Source organism: Ambystoma mexicanum, chromosome 6p (genome assembly GCF_040938575.1).
Source record: "Ambystoma mexicanum isolate Mex_15411 chromosome 6p, UKY_AmexF1_1, whole genome shotgun sequence".
NCBI classification, from domain to species: domain Eukaryota; kingdom Metazoa; phylum Chordata; class Amphibia; order Caudata; family Ambystomatidae; genus Ambystoma; species Ambystoma mexicanum.
The window spans coordinates 551,762,234-551,776,536 of NC_090935.1; the positions used below are offsets into that span (position 1 = coordinate 551,762,234).

The window sequence follows — 14,303 nt, forward strand, 5'->3', positions numbered from 1 at the left end:
CACCTGGCCCTCATTCGAACCCAGATTCCCAGTCAAGTGGAAACCTAAACCCCACTCGATTGCAATTGTTCCCCCCCCTCCCATCCTCCCTCTCCTGGCCGTTATCTGTTCCAATCGAGTGTGTTGCTTTAGCCTCTTACCGAATTTAAATTTCTTCCCCTTAATCATTCCCTTTCTTCCTCTTTTTACCTCATAACTGTGTGTGCCCCCACACTTCCTTTAATACTTAAGTCGTACATTCACCGCCACCTTTCTTTTTGCACTGTTTTCCATCCTTCCAGCTGTCTGGACCATTTTCTTTTACCACTATGTCCTTGTCGCCCACCCACTTCCACCTCTTGTAGGTTAAGGATTCGGTCCCCTTCTTCACACGTCGTAATTCTGTATTGGCGTCCTTCCCATGTGAACAATAGTCCGAATGGAAACGTCCATTTTTATTTGATCTGTTTCGTGAATAAAATCTCACCACCGGACCCACACCCCTTCTCTTTTGAAGCATTAACTGTGCCAGGTCCTGATACAATTGTACTTGTTCCCCGTTGATCTGCAGTTGTCCTACCAGTCTTGCTTTTCTAAGTATCTGTTCTTTCTGAGCATATGAAGCTACTTCCTCTAGGACATCTCGCAGGCGTGAGCCCGGGTCCACTGCTCTCCTGGTGCCCACCCTGTGGTATCTGTACAGCTGCACTATCCCCTCTGGTTCCTCTGCCATTACTTCTGCGTAGAGTTGCTGGACTGTGCCCCTCAAGTCTTTATCATCCACCGTTTCAGGAAGGTTTTTCATTCTAATATTTGATCTCCTAGAGCGATTTTCCAAATCTTTGCATTGAATTTCTAAATTGCTCACCAGGCAAGACAATTGTTCAACCGTTTCAGCTGTTTTCTAAGTGTTCTCGTCAACATGCTGGACCACCCTCTCCAGGGTATCTGTCCTCTCCTCTAATTTTGCCCCATCCAATTTTATTTCCTGGACTGTTTGCTTCATGTCTTCCTTTTAAAGCTTCAAATTGTGTCTGGAAGGAAGACAAAAATTGTCTTGAAATTCTTTGAACCACCCTTTCATGTCCTCTTTGCAGAGCGCCATGGCTCCCCCTTCTCTCTTCTTGTGTCTGTGGTGCTATGTTTTGAGAGAATTCCTCCCTCCTTCTCAGGTGTTCTCCGTCAGTCCACAGTTCTTTAAGATTCTTTGCTGGCTTTCCCTGGGGGGTTTGATGGGTCACACCTGCCCCATTTGCTATTGCTTTGGACATATGAGCTACACCTATATCTCTCTTTTCACTCCCCACTTCCGTCCTGGGTCTTCAATAGGTTATTTGTCCAGCTGCCTCGGTTACTCTCCTTATCCTGGTAGCTTTCCCCCCTTCTTTTGTCACCTTTGCAGTCACCTCATCCTGCTTTTCCTCTTTTATCTCTTCCAATCCACGGGTTCATATGTTCTGTTTTCCCGTTGGGGAAATGGGTGTCGGGGGCCTTCCTCATGTCTCTCCCAGCCCCCTCTCTAGAGGTGGTGCTGATTACTTGGGCGAGCGCACTTCCTGCTGGGCCTTGTAGCCTGTACCTTATTCCATCAGCTAACTGGTCCGGTGCTGCTCTGCACCAATGTCTCCTCCGCCCAGCTGTTCTTTCCTTGATCAGCCACTCATTCGTCCTGTTTTGCTCCCACCGTGTCTGTTTACCGGCTCTTGCCTCCTCCCTCCTATTGCACTGCACGCTCGCGGGTGTGCCCCTCACTGCTGTCTCAGCACGAGCAGCCTCCTTCCCAACCCAATGCTGCTCGGGAGGCCTGCTAAGACTCGTTGGGCCTGACAACTTCCGGCATCCGCGCAAAGCCTTCTACTTCTTACAGTATCGTCCCTGCGGTGCCCCGCCTCCTGTGTCCTGATTCACCGCTTCCCGATACTCCTCTGTTCGTACCTCAATGTTCACTGCCGTTCATGGGGGGATCATCACAGCTTGCTCTGGCATTTAATCCTTTTATCTGTTACCCCTCGATTGGGCTCTTCATGGTCACATTGTCAGCATATTACGCGGCCTCTGCGGAGTGACGCTTACACATGTCTTCACTGCCGGCCGTGCCATCTTGGAATCCCCTCGCACCTTTTCAACACCTGCAGGGCAAAGCCCAAGTACATTGAGTTGTTGTTGCCGGCCGCCAACGGGTTAACTGTGGGCAGCCCCCACCGTTGGGGAGGCGGAGTGTGTGACGTCGAGTTGGGGGAACAGGGGGAATTATGGGTAAGGTGCGAAAGCGCCAGTTCTCTATGTTACGAGTTGAATAAAGGTTGTGCCTTGCAATCCCTCCGTGTGCGCGTCCTCCTTCTTGGCCCGATACGAGGGTAAAACTGGCGCCGAGGCTGTCCGTGCGCGCAACAGTGTCCTCCTCCTTTTGCAATCGGCCATCTCCGCGCTGGGAGCGCTTCTGAGTCTCCTCCGTTGGCAATCCGCCACTTCCGCGCTCGGTGCGCATCTGAGCCTCCTCCTGCCCCTCCTCCTCCAATTTCCTGAACACGCGCCGAACTCCTTTCCTCCCTCACTTCGTAGGGAAGTGTGATTCTGGGTCCTGGCAGCCCGCCAGGCCCCCAGTCGACGGCGAAAGCAGTGGGAAGCGCACATTCGGTCCCTGGCAGTCCGCCAGGCCCTCTCCTATATCGCGTGCCAGTGATCCCACCCACGCCCTCCAGCAGCATTATCCAGATGTCGGCTCGCCCTCCTGCTGTCAGCGCTCACCACGAAGGCCCAACAGAGCTGGGTGACGCCTTCCTCCTCACAGCAGCAGGGGCGCCGCCTTCCCACTCCTGGCACCGAACTCTCAGGTGGGTGCAAGCGCACGCTCACCCAACCAGTAGATACACAGGCTGAGCACACACCCACCAACTCCTACCACCAGGCAGCATGAGCAACCAGGGGTCCAATCCTGGGTCACCCCAACCGGCCCGCGCACCACAGCCAACGCAACCAATACAGCTGCGCTTACCCCCGCCATTTACCATGACCCCACAGGCCACTAAGGGGCCGCGATGGACTGACTGGATGGAGGACTTTCAGCACTATGTGAGGGGGTCTGGTGATGGTGACTCTCCCAACATCAGGGATATCTTCCTCAATCTGGTGGGGGGGGAGATAAAGACCGTGGTGAAGACGATACCCGCAGCTGAACAGAACACGTTCAAAAACCTGATTAAGGCCCTAGACTCCTCATCATTGAAGTCAACCGTGATTATGAGCGTTACCTCTTCAACAAATGCACCCAATTGCCACAAGAGACAGTTGACGAATTCATAACCCGCTTAAGAGTGAATGGCGCAAAATGCCAATTCGATGCGTTCTCGCTAGAAGAAGCAATAAGGCTGAGGGTCATTGAAGGGTGTCTGTCCCCTGCTCTCAAGAAACAGCTGCTAAAAAAAACCCTCACCATCCAAGAAGTTAGCGAGCTTGCTCGCATACATGAAAGGGTTGATGCCCAAGCCTCTTCCATGGGCAACGCAGGCAACCCGAAACAAGACCCTGCTGAACTTGTCGCAGCCATCTCGTCCAGGCGACAGCGGGCCGCAACCATACAGAGCCCAATCTATGCAAGTCCCACACCAACAGAGACAATGCTATCGCCGTGGGATGTCTTTTCCGCATGCTGGGTCATGCCCAGCTCTATCCCAACGGTGCACAAACTGTGGAAGAGAGGGACACTTTCACTCTGTGTGCCGAGAAGGCATACCATTTCCTCCAACGAGGCCCCAAGCGCCTGTTAGGACGCCTTTCCGCCCGTCGCCCCCGCAATACAATCAACCCAGATACTACCAACAAGGGCAGGGACAGAGGCGATACGTCGGAGCCATCGATGAGTACCAAGCACAGGGGTACCCACTGCAGCCAGACCAGGTGGATCAAACCAGATACTTCACGGACAAATATGACAATCCACCGATAGAATATAGGCCTGAAACGTTCTACCATGACGAACAGGAAGCTGCATACATTATGCCCTATGACCCATACGACCAAGACGAGTTTGTCAATCTCATACTTGACACTGACGAGGCCAGGGAGGCCCCCAAAATCCCCATCAAAATGGGGAATTGCCAATTCCAATTCATGATCGGTCAACATTATGGGCGAGCAGGACTACGCCAGGATACTGGACCCGCCGGCGCTCGAACCATCTCACTCAAGAATCTTCCAATGGGGAGCTACCACCCCCCCCCTGCAGACAGTGGGGCGGTTCACACAACGTTTCCTCCTGAATGGCCGGCAAGTAGACACAACAATACACATCATCCGGTCGCTTACCAGAAGCAGGTTCCTACTTAGCTACCACATGGCATCCCGCCTAGAGCTAATTGAGATACACGTGAAGGCGGGAGACACCATTACTGCAACTTCAAATCAGATGAATCGGAAGGACTCTGTCAACACTATAGCATGCCACCAATCCCGAAACCTCATCACCCAAGCCGACATCACAAGGGAATTCCCCAACCTATGTACAGGGCTGGGAAGACTCAAGACTCCTCCCATCCGACTCCACATTGATCCTTCGGTGAGGCCAGTGCCACATCATCCCCGGAGGGTGGGTTTCCACCTGCAAGCGGCAGTGTCGGAAGCGCTACAACAACTACTGTCCGATGGCATCATCGAACGAGCGACGGGGCCGACGCCATGGGTATCCCCCCTTGTAGTTGTGCCCAAGGAAGGAAGCAAAATCCGGCTGTATGTGGACATGAGGGTGGCAAACACCGCCATTCAGCGCAAGAGGCATCCGGGACCGTGCATTGAGGACATGATCGTGCAATTAAACGACGCGCAGATGTTCTCCAAGCTCGACCTCATCCAAGGCTATCATCAGCTGGAGCTACATCCAGAGTCCAGGCCTATCACAACGTTTGTGACGCATGACAGACTTTTTAGGTACCGAAGACTGAATTTTGGTATTTCGTCCGCTGCGTAGATCTTCCAGGAGGCTATCTGCCAAGTAATCAGACCCATCAAGGGCACGCTGAACTACAGCGATGACATCCTCATCTTTGGTTCATCAAAAGAATCCCATGACAAGGCATTACGTGCCACGTGTGCTGCACTGCAGGAAGCGGGCCTCACTCTCAACATCACCAAGTGCCGATTCAGCAAGACAAAATTAAAGATCTTCGGACACATCTTCTCTAGTGAAGGGATGCTGCCAGATCCTGACATGGTCGACACGATCACCAACCTCAGTTAACCACAGCAGGTTGCAGACGTCCGTTCTTTCCTCAGCATGGCGGGATACTGCGCGAGGTACATACCTCACTATGTGTCCCTCACTGACCCGCTAAGGAAACTACTACAAAAAGAATCCGTTTTTGAGTGGGCCCCTGCGTGCCGCCAGGCATTTTCCGACATCAAACGAGCCCTCACAGAAGCCCATCGCCTTGCATATTTCAACCCCTCCTGGCACACCGAAATTGTGGTGGATGCTAGTCCGGTTGGCCTCGGCGCCATCTTGGCCCAAACCAGCGGTGTGGATGTCCACCCCAGACACGTGGTCGCCTATGCAAGTAGGGCGCTGTCGACCCCGGAGCTGGCCTATTCCCAAGCAGAAAAGGAGAGTTTGGCCGCGGTCTGGGCTTGTGAGCATTTCCACAACTTCATCATCGGGAAAAGGTTCACCTTGATCACGGACCACCAGGCGCTGTTGTCGTTGTTTGGGAATCCGCACACCAAGATGCCCCCCCACAATTGAATGGTGGGGCATCCGTCTACAAGAATACAACTATGACATTATACATCGTCCCGGGGGTGACCTCAACCCCGCTGACTATCTGTCGCGGCATCCAGTTGGGGCCCCAGTGACCCGGAAAGGAGACGTTGCCTATGTGCAATACATAGCATCCAACTCACTACCACCGGCTTTATCCCTCGAGAGAGTTGCCGCTGCGTCAGCTGCTGACCCTACCACAGCCCTCGCCATCAGCCTCACGCTTGCCAATAAGTGGAAGGACCATCACAGAGCAATGTTGGCACACCCAGGGGTGTGCAGACAGGAGATCAAGAGATTGGCCAGGGTGCACAAGGAACTGGCTGTCAAGGACCACAATATCCTTCTCGGAGGGTGCAGGATTGTCAAGGTTGTCCGAACGGCCCATGAGGGGCACAGAGGAGCTGAAAATATGAAAAAACAGCTGAGGTGCCATGTCTGGTTCCCATTCCTAGATGCAGCGGTAGAAGAATGGGTGAAGAACTGTCATGCCTGCCAGTGCACGGCCCCGGCTGAACATCCACCCCCGCTACAGCATACACAGATACCCGATCGCCCGTGGGAGTGGGTAGCCATGGACTTCTATGGGCCCACGGAAATGGGTGACTACCTCCTGCTTATAATAGATGAACACTCAAGATTCCCGATTGTCAAAGTAGTCACCACCACCGCGTTTCCCCAAGTAGCAGCGGCCCTGGAGGAAGTATTCAGCGAGTGGGGAATTCCCAATATAGTTAAATCTGACAATGGACCACCGCTCTGTGGACACGAGTTCGGGGCACTGGCGAAGCATCTGGGCTTCGAGCACATGAAGATAACCCCTCGTCACCCGCAAGCGAACGGAATGGCAGAACGTTTCATGGCGTCGATTAAGAAGACGAGACAGAGAGCCAGAGTGGAAGCAATTGATCCGCACCAGGCACTGTGCCGACACTTACGAGATTACAGGAACACACCCCACGAAGCCACAAACAAGACACCAGCTGACCTAATGCTTCGATACGAAGTGCGGACTCGCATACCACGCAACCCGTCAAGTGATGAGCCGCCTGACATGGACATACTCCAAAGGGATGCAGAAGCCAAAGAGGGAGCAAGACGAGACACTGACTCCCGCTGCCAAGCAGTGATAAAAGATTTCCACGTAGGAGACGAAGTGCTTGTCCAACAACCAACGCCCAGGAAGACAGATCTGCGGTTTGCCCCAAGCCCCATGAGGGTAACCGCAGTGAAAGGCACGATGGTGACAGCTGAGGACCAAAACAAAGCAGTCACCAGGAACTGTCAGCAATTTAGACACTATCAGGCGAGAGGGAACGGAATCGCCTCAGCGATCGTTTTTTCCCCAGAACCGCGAGAAGCGCAAGATGACCTGTGGACTCCTCCGGGAGGAGACCCTGGAGGGACAAGCCAGGAAGCAGGAACGCAGGAATTGTTAGGGCCAGTTGCCCAAGACGAGAGACCACAGAGAGCTATCAAGAAACCCATGAGACTTGTTGAAGAGTGTTGGATTGACGTTTGGACATATTGTTCGGGGGTGGTGTTGCCGGCCGCCAACGGGTTAACTGTGGGCAGCCCCCACCGTTGGGGAGGCGGAGTGTGTGACGTCGAGTTGGGGGGACAGGGGGAATTATGGGTAAGGTGCGAAAGTGCCAGTTCTCTGTTACGAGTTGAATAAAGGTTGTACCTTGCAATCCCTCCGTGTGCGTGTCCTCCTTCTTGGCCCGATACGAGGGTAACAGTTGTATTCACAACAAACATAAAAGAATCCCAAAGTAATATTTAATTAGTCATTCGTGCCATTCAGCATTCTAGCACCTATTGAAAACCTAAAGTAAGGGTACAGACGTCTTGACCCAATGCACTTTGGTACCCAGTCCCATCTTCAGGGGTATTGCCCCTTACCCAAGTTCCCTGAAAAACAACAAAAATGCATTGTACTATCCCGTATCCACATTTTACTTGCAATGAAACATAAGGACAAATTCAAACATGATTTCATCCCAGTAACTGACCGTTCACAGTTGAGAATGACTGCTCAGTTTGCATCCACCGAAGTTTAAACTGCTCTAAACATGCACCAGTGAGCCATGTTGTACTGTTCACTGCCACCAGAAATCGCCTAAGAATACAATCATGTATGTGTCACTCCCTTCATATAGAGCCACCTCAAACATCAATACACATCTATTTAGAATCGCACTCACCAGAATATCTATGCCTGTACTTGCTGCATTACTCTTTCTCTTGGAAGCCATCAAAACCGGCTCTCGCCTCAATGTATGTTGCTTGTAGTAGTGGTAATTAGCGTATAACCTATCAAACGGACGGAAACCACCAGCGCCTGTATTCCAACAAGAATTAGTGTAAACGCTGCCTTAATCGCATATTATGAGGTTTCCCCCTGGCTAGTATCCATACATGTAAATGTGTCGCCCCACAAACACCTCTTTCTTCACTGCAAACTGCAAGACTTAGCTTCATAAAAGTAGGTTCAGTATCAGATTGCCTCCTTTCTGATGAACTGCACACCTAACTCAAACATGAGTGTATTTACCCATCCTCATTTGTGGACTTAAGAAAGGATTTCCACCACCTCATGTCCTCTTTAAAATGTACCTTTTCCAGTTCTTTATTTATCTGTTTATTTATAGTGTGCCAAAAGCCTGTGGATATCGGGGCTCAAAGCCATCAACACAAGAGGACATACATCAAAATACAGGACAAGGTATGGTGTGCCACCCGAGAAGGGGATATATTACTTGAATAGCAAAGTCTTTAAAGATTTCTTGAATCTTTACATTTTCTTAGATTAAGTGATGAGGCTCTGATTAATAGAGAATTACAATAATCAAGTCTTGATAAGATGGTAGCGGTAGCTTGCGCGATGATTACACTGTTGCCTTCTGTGTTGTAGGGGCAGGTGTTTTTAGGAAGATGGAGGGAGTAGTTGCAGTTCTTACTCAGTTGATTCACATATGCATCTGAATTCAGTTTGGCTTCCAGTTGGATACCCAGGGTTTCACCTTGCTCAGGACAGGGATGTGGTTCAGTCCCATTCAGAAGCTTGTGTAATCATGGCTAAATTTCGGCCAAGTTTGCTTTGACCCGAAGATCGAAAGCTCTGTTTTATTGCCATTAACGCAGAGCCAATTTGATGACATCAGCCTTCAAAATGTCTGTAAATATTGGACTGAGCTGCAGAGTCTGCATTGTAGTCTCCCGATGTTTCTATGAATACATGGGTGTCATCTGCGTAATTTGTAAAGAAGTCACCCAGATTGTCTAGAAGTGAGCATAGTGGCCTTGTGTATAAGTTAAACAGTAAGGGTGACCGGCTTGTCCCTGAGGGACTCCACACCATATAGGGCCTGTAGGTGAACATGCAGGGCCCCATTGGATTGTGTGTTCTCGGTCGGAAAGGAAAGAGTAAAACCAATCCACTGCTTCATCCGAACAGTGACCTAGGTGACGAAGAGTATGTCAGAGAAGTTCATGATCAACCAAATCAAAGGCTGCTGACAGGTCCAATAGGGCCAAAAGCCTACTTTCCCCTCTGTGATTTTTAGCAGGCGTGATTGAAGAGCCATTAAAGCCGTCTCTGTATTGTAACCAGGCTGGAAGCCTGATTGTCTGCAATGGGGAATATTGTTAGATTCTATGCATGATTGAAATTGTAGATATGCCAATTTATCTAGTACTTTAAGGAGAAAGTTGCGCAACTAGTGATTGGTCTGAGATTGCTGGGATCTTTGGGGTTTAAATTAGGTTTTTGTGGTAGTGGGGTGACTGAGACAGTCTTGATGGACTTGGGGGGACCCTACCATCTCTAAAGAATACATTCACAAACCTTGTGAGGAATGGGGCACATAGCTCCCTATGTTCTAGAATGATTTTGGGTGCCAGGATATTTTCTGTACATGTTGTAGGCCGCATGGATATTAACATTTTCTCCATATCTTGTGTGGATATTTCAGAAAATGAAAAAGGAGGTTGATTTTGAGAATTGGGATCTGTGAACGGGGGTCATTGGGTGTGTACTCAATAAGCATAATTTATTTTCCTTTAATTGTTTCTCTGGCTTCAATGATTTTTGCTTCAAATGCTGTTTGAACTGCTATGGAATCATGAGTTGTAGGCAGAAAGGGGGTTTGAGGAGCTTTAGGTTTTTCCAGCAGTCTGTGTCTCAAAGAGCTTTCTTGAGCTGTTCGCTGCTTGTTTTATTTCAAGATTGTAATAGTTCTTTTTTGTATCTGATTTTGTATTTATACATTTTGTGTACCTTTTTCCAAGGCTTTTTGTTTTCTTCAGTTTGGTGTTTTAGCCAGAGTATTTCTAGTTTCCGTTTTTCCTTTTTTAAAGTACTCAACTCGGGGGTAAACCATTACCAGCACACAGTCAATGCAAATCTCTGAAAATGTGTATGTACTTAAACACGCTACATAATAACCCCCCAACTCAAATGTGTCCCTCAGCTTGAAAAGACGAATTATCTCTTCAATCCTAGGACAATCCATCGCATAACAGAGCAGACTATAACACTGAAAAACTCTGAAAAGATTAAATAAATATATAAAGGGAAAGGGGTTAAAATGGGTCCGGATTGGCCTAGGGTGGCGTTATAAGTGTGCAAAATCTGGGGGCATAAGGGGAAAGGGAGGCCACCCAAATTAAAAAAAAAGAAAGAAATTCTGTGTTTTTCTGTTGGGACCGCGATGAAATGTACAACTTTGTAATCAGTTGGGAAAATCACATATAACCGTTTAAAGTTGTCATGCTTTAACAATTCCCCATGTGCCCTTGACAGTCTGAGTGGAAAGAACTCCTAAAGCTTGAACTTGCTTCCAAAAACATGAACGCCCTTAAGTTGGACCTGCATTCCTGAGGACTGGGCGCAATGATAAACAAAGTGCCACAATCGAGGCTCCCATCGAATACCCTCTTAAATGTACTAAGGGATCAGTTGAAAAAAGATATTGCATGTTGTACTAACCTAGACGAATGGGCCAAATGTATATGGCATAATGCCTACTTAATCAATGGCCTCCTGCACCCGTTCATGAGAAATTAAACCAGAACACAAGGAAGGAGACCCTTTGCACTTGCAAGTTGCGATAAACTCCCTTGGGCGTAAACCTGAAAAGATGGAAGCGCCGGGGGCAGTATCGATACACCTGTCCCTTAAAACATTAAATAAACTGCTGTTTTTGTTGTTGATTTGCCCGATCTATAATAAACTACAGAAATCTCAAATGATTCCCTGCATAAGGGGGGATGGAATTCGGCCTTTGACTCCACAACAAGGATGGTATGTGCTTATCTGTTTGTGGGCTGGAAGATTAGGCCAAAGTTAGCCCACGGTCTGTATCCCCCCCTGTGAATATATATTAAGGGATATCTTAAATGAATTGCTTTTCCTTCTTGTGTTGCAGTGATCATTACAGTGGTGCTGCAAGGTATAGCTGGGATATGGCCTCCTTTGCGAAAGCGTTATGCATGTATATTTTTATGGATGTTTTATGAATGTATAAGTTGAATGTTTTTGATTATTTAATATTAGAAATGATCTTGCATTTTACACAAGTCTTGACATGGAAAATGTGCTAATAAAGATCTGCCCATCTGTCTACATGAGCTAACTGGGGGCAGGGGTGTTGATACAAATGGCTCTTCTACTTGTGCTTTGTAAAAAAAAATGTTTTACTAGAATGTGGTTAATTTACATGAACCTTCTGAAACTATGGTACTCACTTTGAATATTCACTCCCAAGCCATCTGCCATTTGCCTTGTTCTGCTTATAGCCAGCTGCACATAAAATTTCGAGGTTAGGATGAGTACAATATATTCCAAATTGTAACTGATAAATAAATGTCTTATGAAAATGCTGATGCCAATCCTGTGATTCTTGTCTTGGTTAGCAAAGTTGGTTATTTAACAAAGTAATGCACTAAAGCCCTTTCTCATCAGTTGTTGCCCTAGGTCAGACGTATTTGATGAACAAGATGCATAGACTTCTAGGCCAGAAAAGCTTAACCCACCAATCCATTCTTTTGAAATTACGGTTACATGTTACATATTTTAAATGCTAATTAAACAAATTGTGCCTGATTTTACTGTTGCATAAGACCAACTAAAGAACATTGCCTCTTCACCATCTATCATTGCAGTGATGCTGTCAGATATTTGGGCCTGAAAGTCACAGGTCCTGCCACACGCTTTAGTTTAGAATAGAGCTGAAAGTTTAATGTGCTACACTCAACATTACTCTTACTACAATTAATGTATCTGACAATGTTGAAATGTTTATGCAAATTAATGCTCTTGTGTTCTTTTTTTATGGACAGAAATATATTTCTGGGAGAAACCTTTTCCAGTTACATCAGCGTGCATAATGATAGTAACCAAGTAGTGAAGGACATATTGGTGAAGGTAAGTGGCATTATAGAAATGCAGAGATGAGGAACGTTCTTCAGAGCAAATCTAAAAGTGCAGATAATTAAAACAAATGTCTCATGCATGTAATTTCATACCATCAGTAAGGCTTGTTATTAAGTGCCTATAACCTCAGAAATGAAAATGGTTAGTTGATTTCCCACATTGTGAGTAACTGGCTAACTCAATATTCGTGAAGGTAGATGGATCAGAACCAAAAATACCCATCCCCCTCATGTATGTATCTGCTAAGTGCTATAGAAAAAAAAGGTACATTAATACCATGGAGCGTATTAAGAGTTAAGCCTTTTTAGTGGACACTGAATGGTTTTCAGGATGGCACGTGTACAATAGAATAAATATTGACCCAAATTAATGTGTGGTTTATGGACCAAAACCGCTGCTAATGACTGTATTTAGAGATTTATGTAGCGCCTCAAGCTAAAGCGCTGTAAATAGAAAAAACACAATACAAATCAGACTGTGATCAACCTTGGTGGAGTAGATGTCATTTTGGCGATTTACGAAACATAGAGTAAACAGAAATAGAACACAGAGAAAGAGGAAGAACATTCCAGTGCAAGGGAGCAAGATGAGAAAATGTACGGAAACGTGACTATGCACAGGGAGGAAGTGGCACAACAAGACTACATTGTGAGCTAGAGCGAAGAGAGGCAGAGGGAGTATAGAATGAGACCAACGAGGAGACCTAGTCAGAAGCAAAACCATAACATGATTTAAAGACAAGACATAAAAAGTATAATTTGAATTGACCTTGAAAGGAGAGCCAGCCCATGAGTAAGACGAGCAGAAGAAAAGGAATCACTTGAAGTCAGAGAGAAAAGTACACAAATAGAAGTGTTGAAGACAGATTTCAAAGGGGCAAGTCGGGTAAGTGGAAGACCAAAGAGTGTTGTCGAGCAGTACAATAAGTGTGAAAAACTTGAGGATATCAGTATTTTGGTAGCATCAAATGTCAGGAAGGATCAGACTTTTCTAATGTTAAATGGATGATAGCGACAGGTGCGTGAAGAGACAGAGATGTGGTGTTGAAGGATAAAGCAGGATCAAAGTAAAGTCCCAGACTACTGGCAGTAGATGAGATAGGGAGCTTGGAGGGAGGAAATGATATCAGAAGAGAAGGTAAAGGTGAGGGGATGGTATTGGAAGGGAAGAAGAGTACTTCAGTTTTAGCAGTATTGAAGGAATAATGCGCTCAAAAATATTATTGTCCCGAGCGTTCGGGTATGTGTTTTTAAGCATACGTTGAACGATCGTACAAACATTTCCTTTGTACCTTACTGTAGTTTTCCCCACTTTTACACATGCGAAATCAGGCAGCAGGGCGTGGCCATCTTGTGCCAATCTTATCCATTGCTGCATCGCCCTAAGGTGAACTGCCCTGGCGGCACTAAATCATATCCCCCGCTCCAGAAGCTCAGAAGCTGACATCACTAGACCCGTACAGCCCATTTCGCAATGCCAGTGCACGTCTCGTGTCAACGTTCTCGTAGCTCCAGCTAATGACGTGTCTCCATGGAAATGGCAGGACACCTCTTTCCTCAATAAGTATAAACAGACCCCTTCTCATCAGACATCAGATTTGCTTTTCCAATCATTTCACCGTCTTTTTTTGTGTATCCTGTGGCTCGTTTCTGCTCTGTTCAGCGATCTTTGTTGCTTGTAGCCCGTGCAATGATACTAGTACTATCATTACTATCTATTTTAATTTTGTTGCATAATGTCAACAATACAGCCCTACCAGTACGAGCCGGAGTATTCCGAGGTGGAATTATTCGAAAGAGAAAGATGCGGACATGATGGGGCTTCGGACGACGGTTGGGAGGACGAATCACCAGATCAAGAGCCTGAGCCTAATCGCATGGACAACGTCTCCACCTGGTGTATCTGCATTCGGTGCAAGGTAATGCCTACCGAGGAGGATGACTGCTGCTGCCGAGAAAACTCTGGCTGCTGGTCCTAAATATCGGAAGACGAGACACGGCTGCAATGCGTTACTGAGCTGCATGACTTCAGGGCAGCCTGCCTCACATGGTCCATGTTGAGGATTATGATGGTGCTTATGAACGAACTTTGCGCAACAGTTCGCCCCCGCAATCCAAGTAACGAATAAGTGTACTC

The 14,303-nt window shown here is 47.5% G+C and overlaps 1 protein-coding gene across 3 annotated transcripts in view; it reads left to right on the top strand.

The window, feature by feature from the left end:
• The window catches only part of TRAPPC13 (trafficking protein particle complex subunit 13), a 987,073-nt gene that overhangs the window by 332,191 nt on the left and 640,579 nt on the right, over positions 1-14,303 (top strand). For all 3 annotated transcript variants that reach the window (XM_069627358.1, XM_069627359.1, XM_069627360.1), the window contains exon 4: positions 12,074-12,158. In XM_069627358.1, coding sequence (XP_069483459.1) covers positions 12,074-12,158 — 85 coding nt within the window. The remainder of the gene's footprint in view (positions 1-12,073; positions 12,159-14,303) is intronic.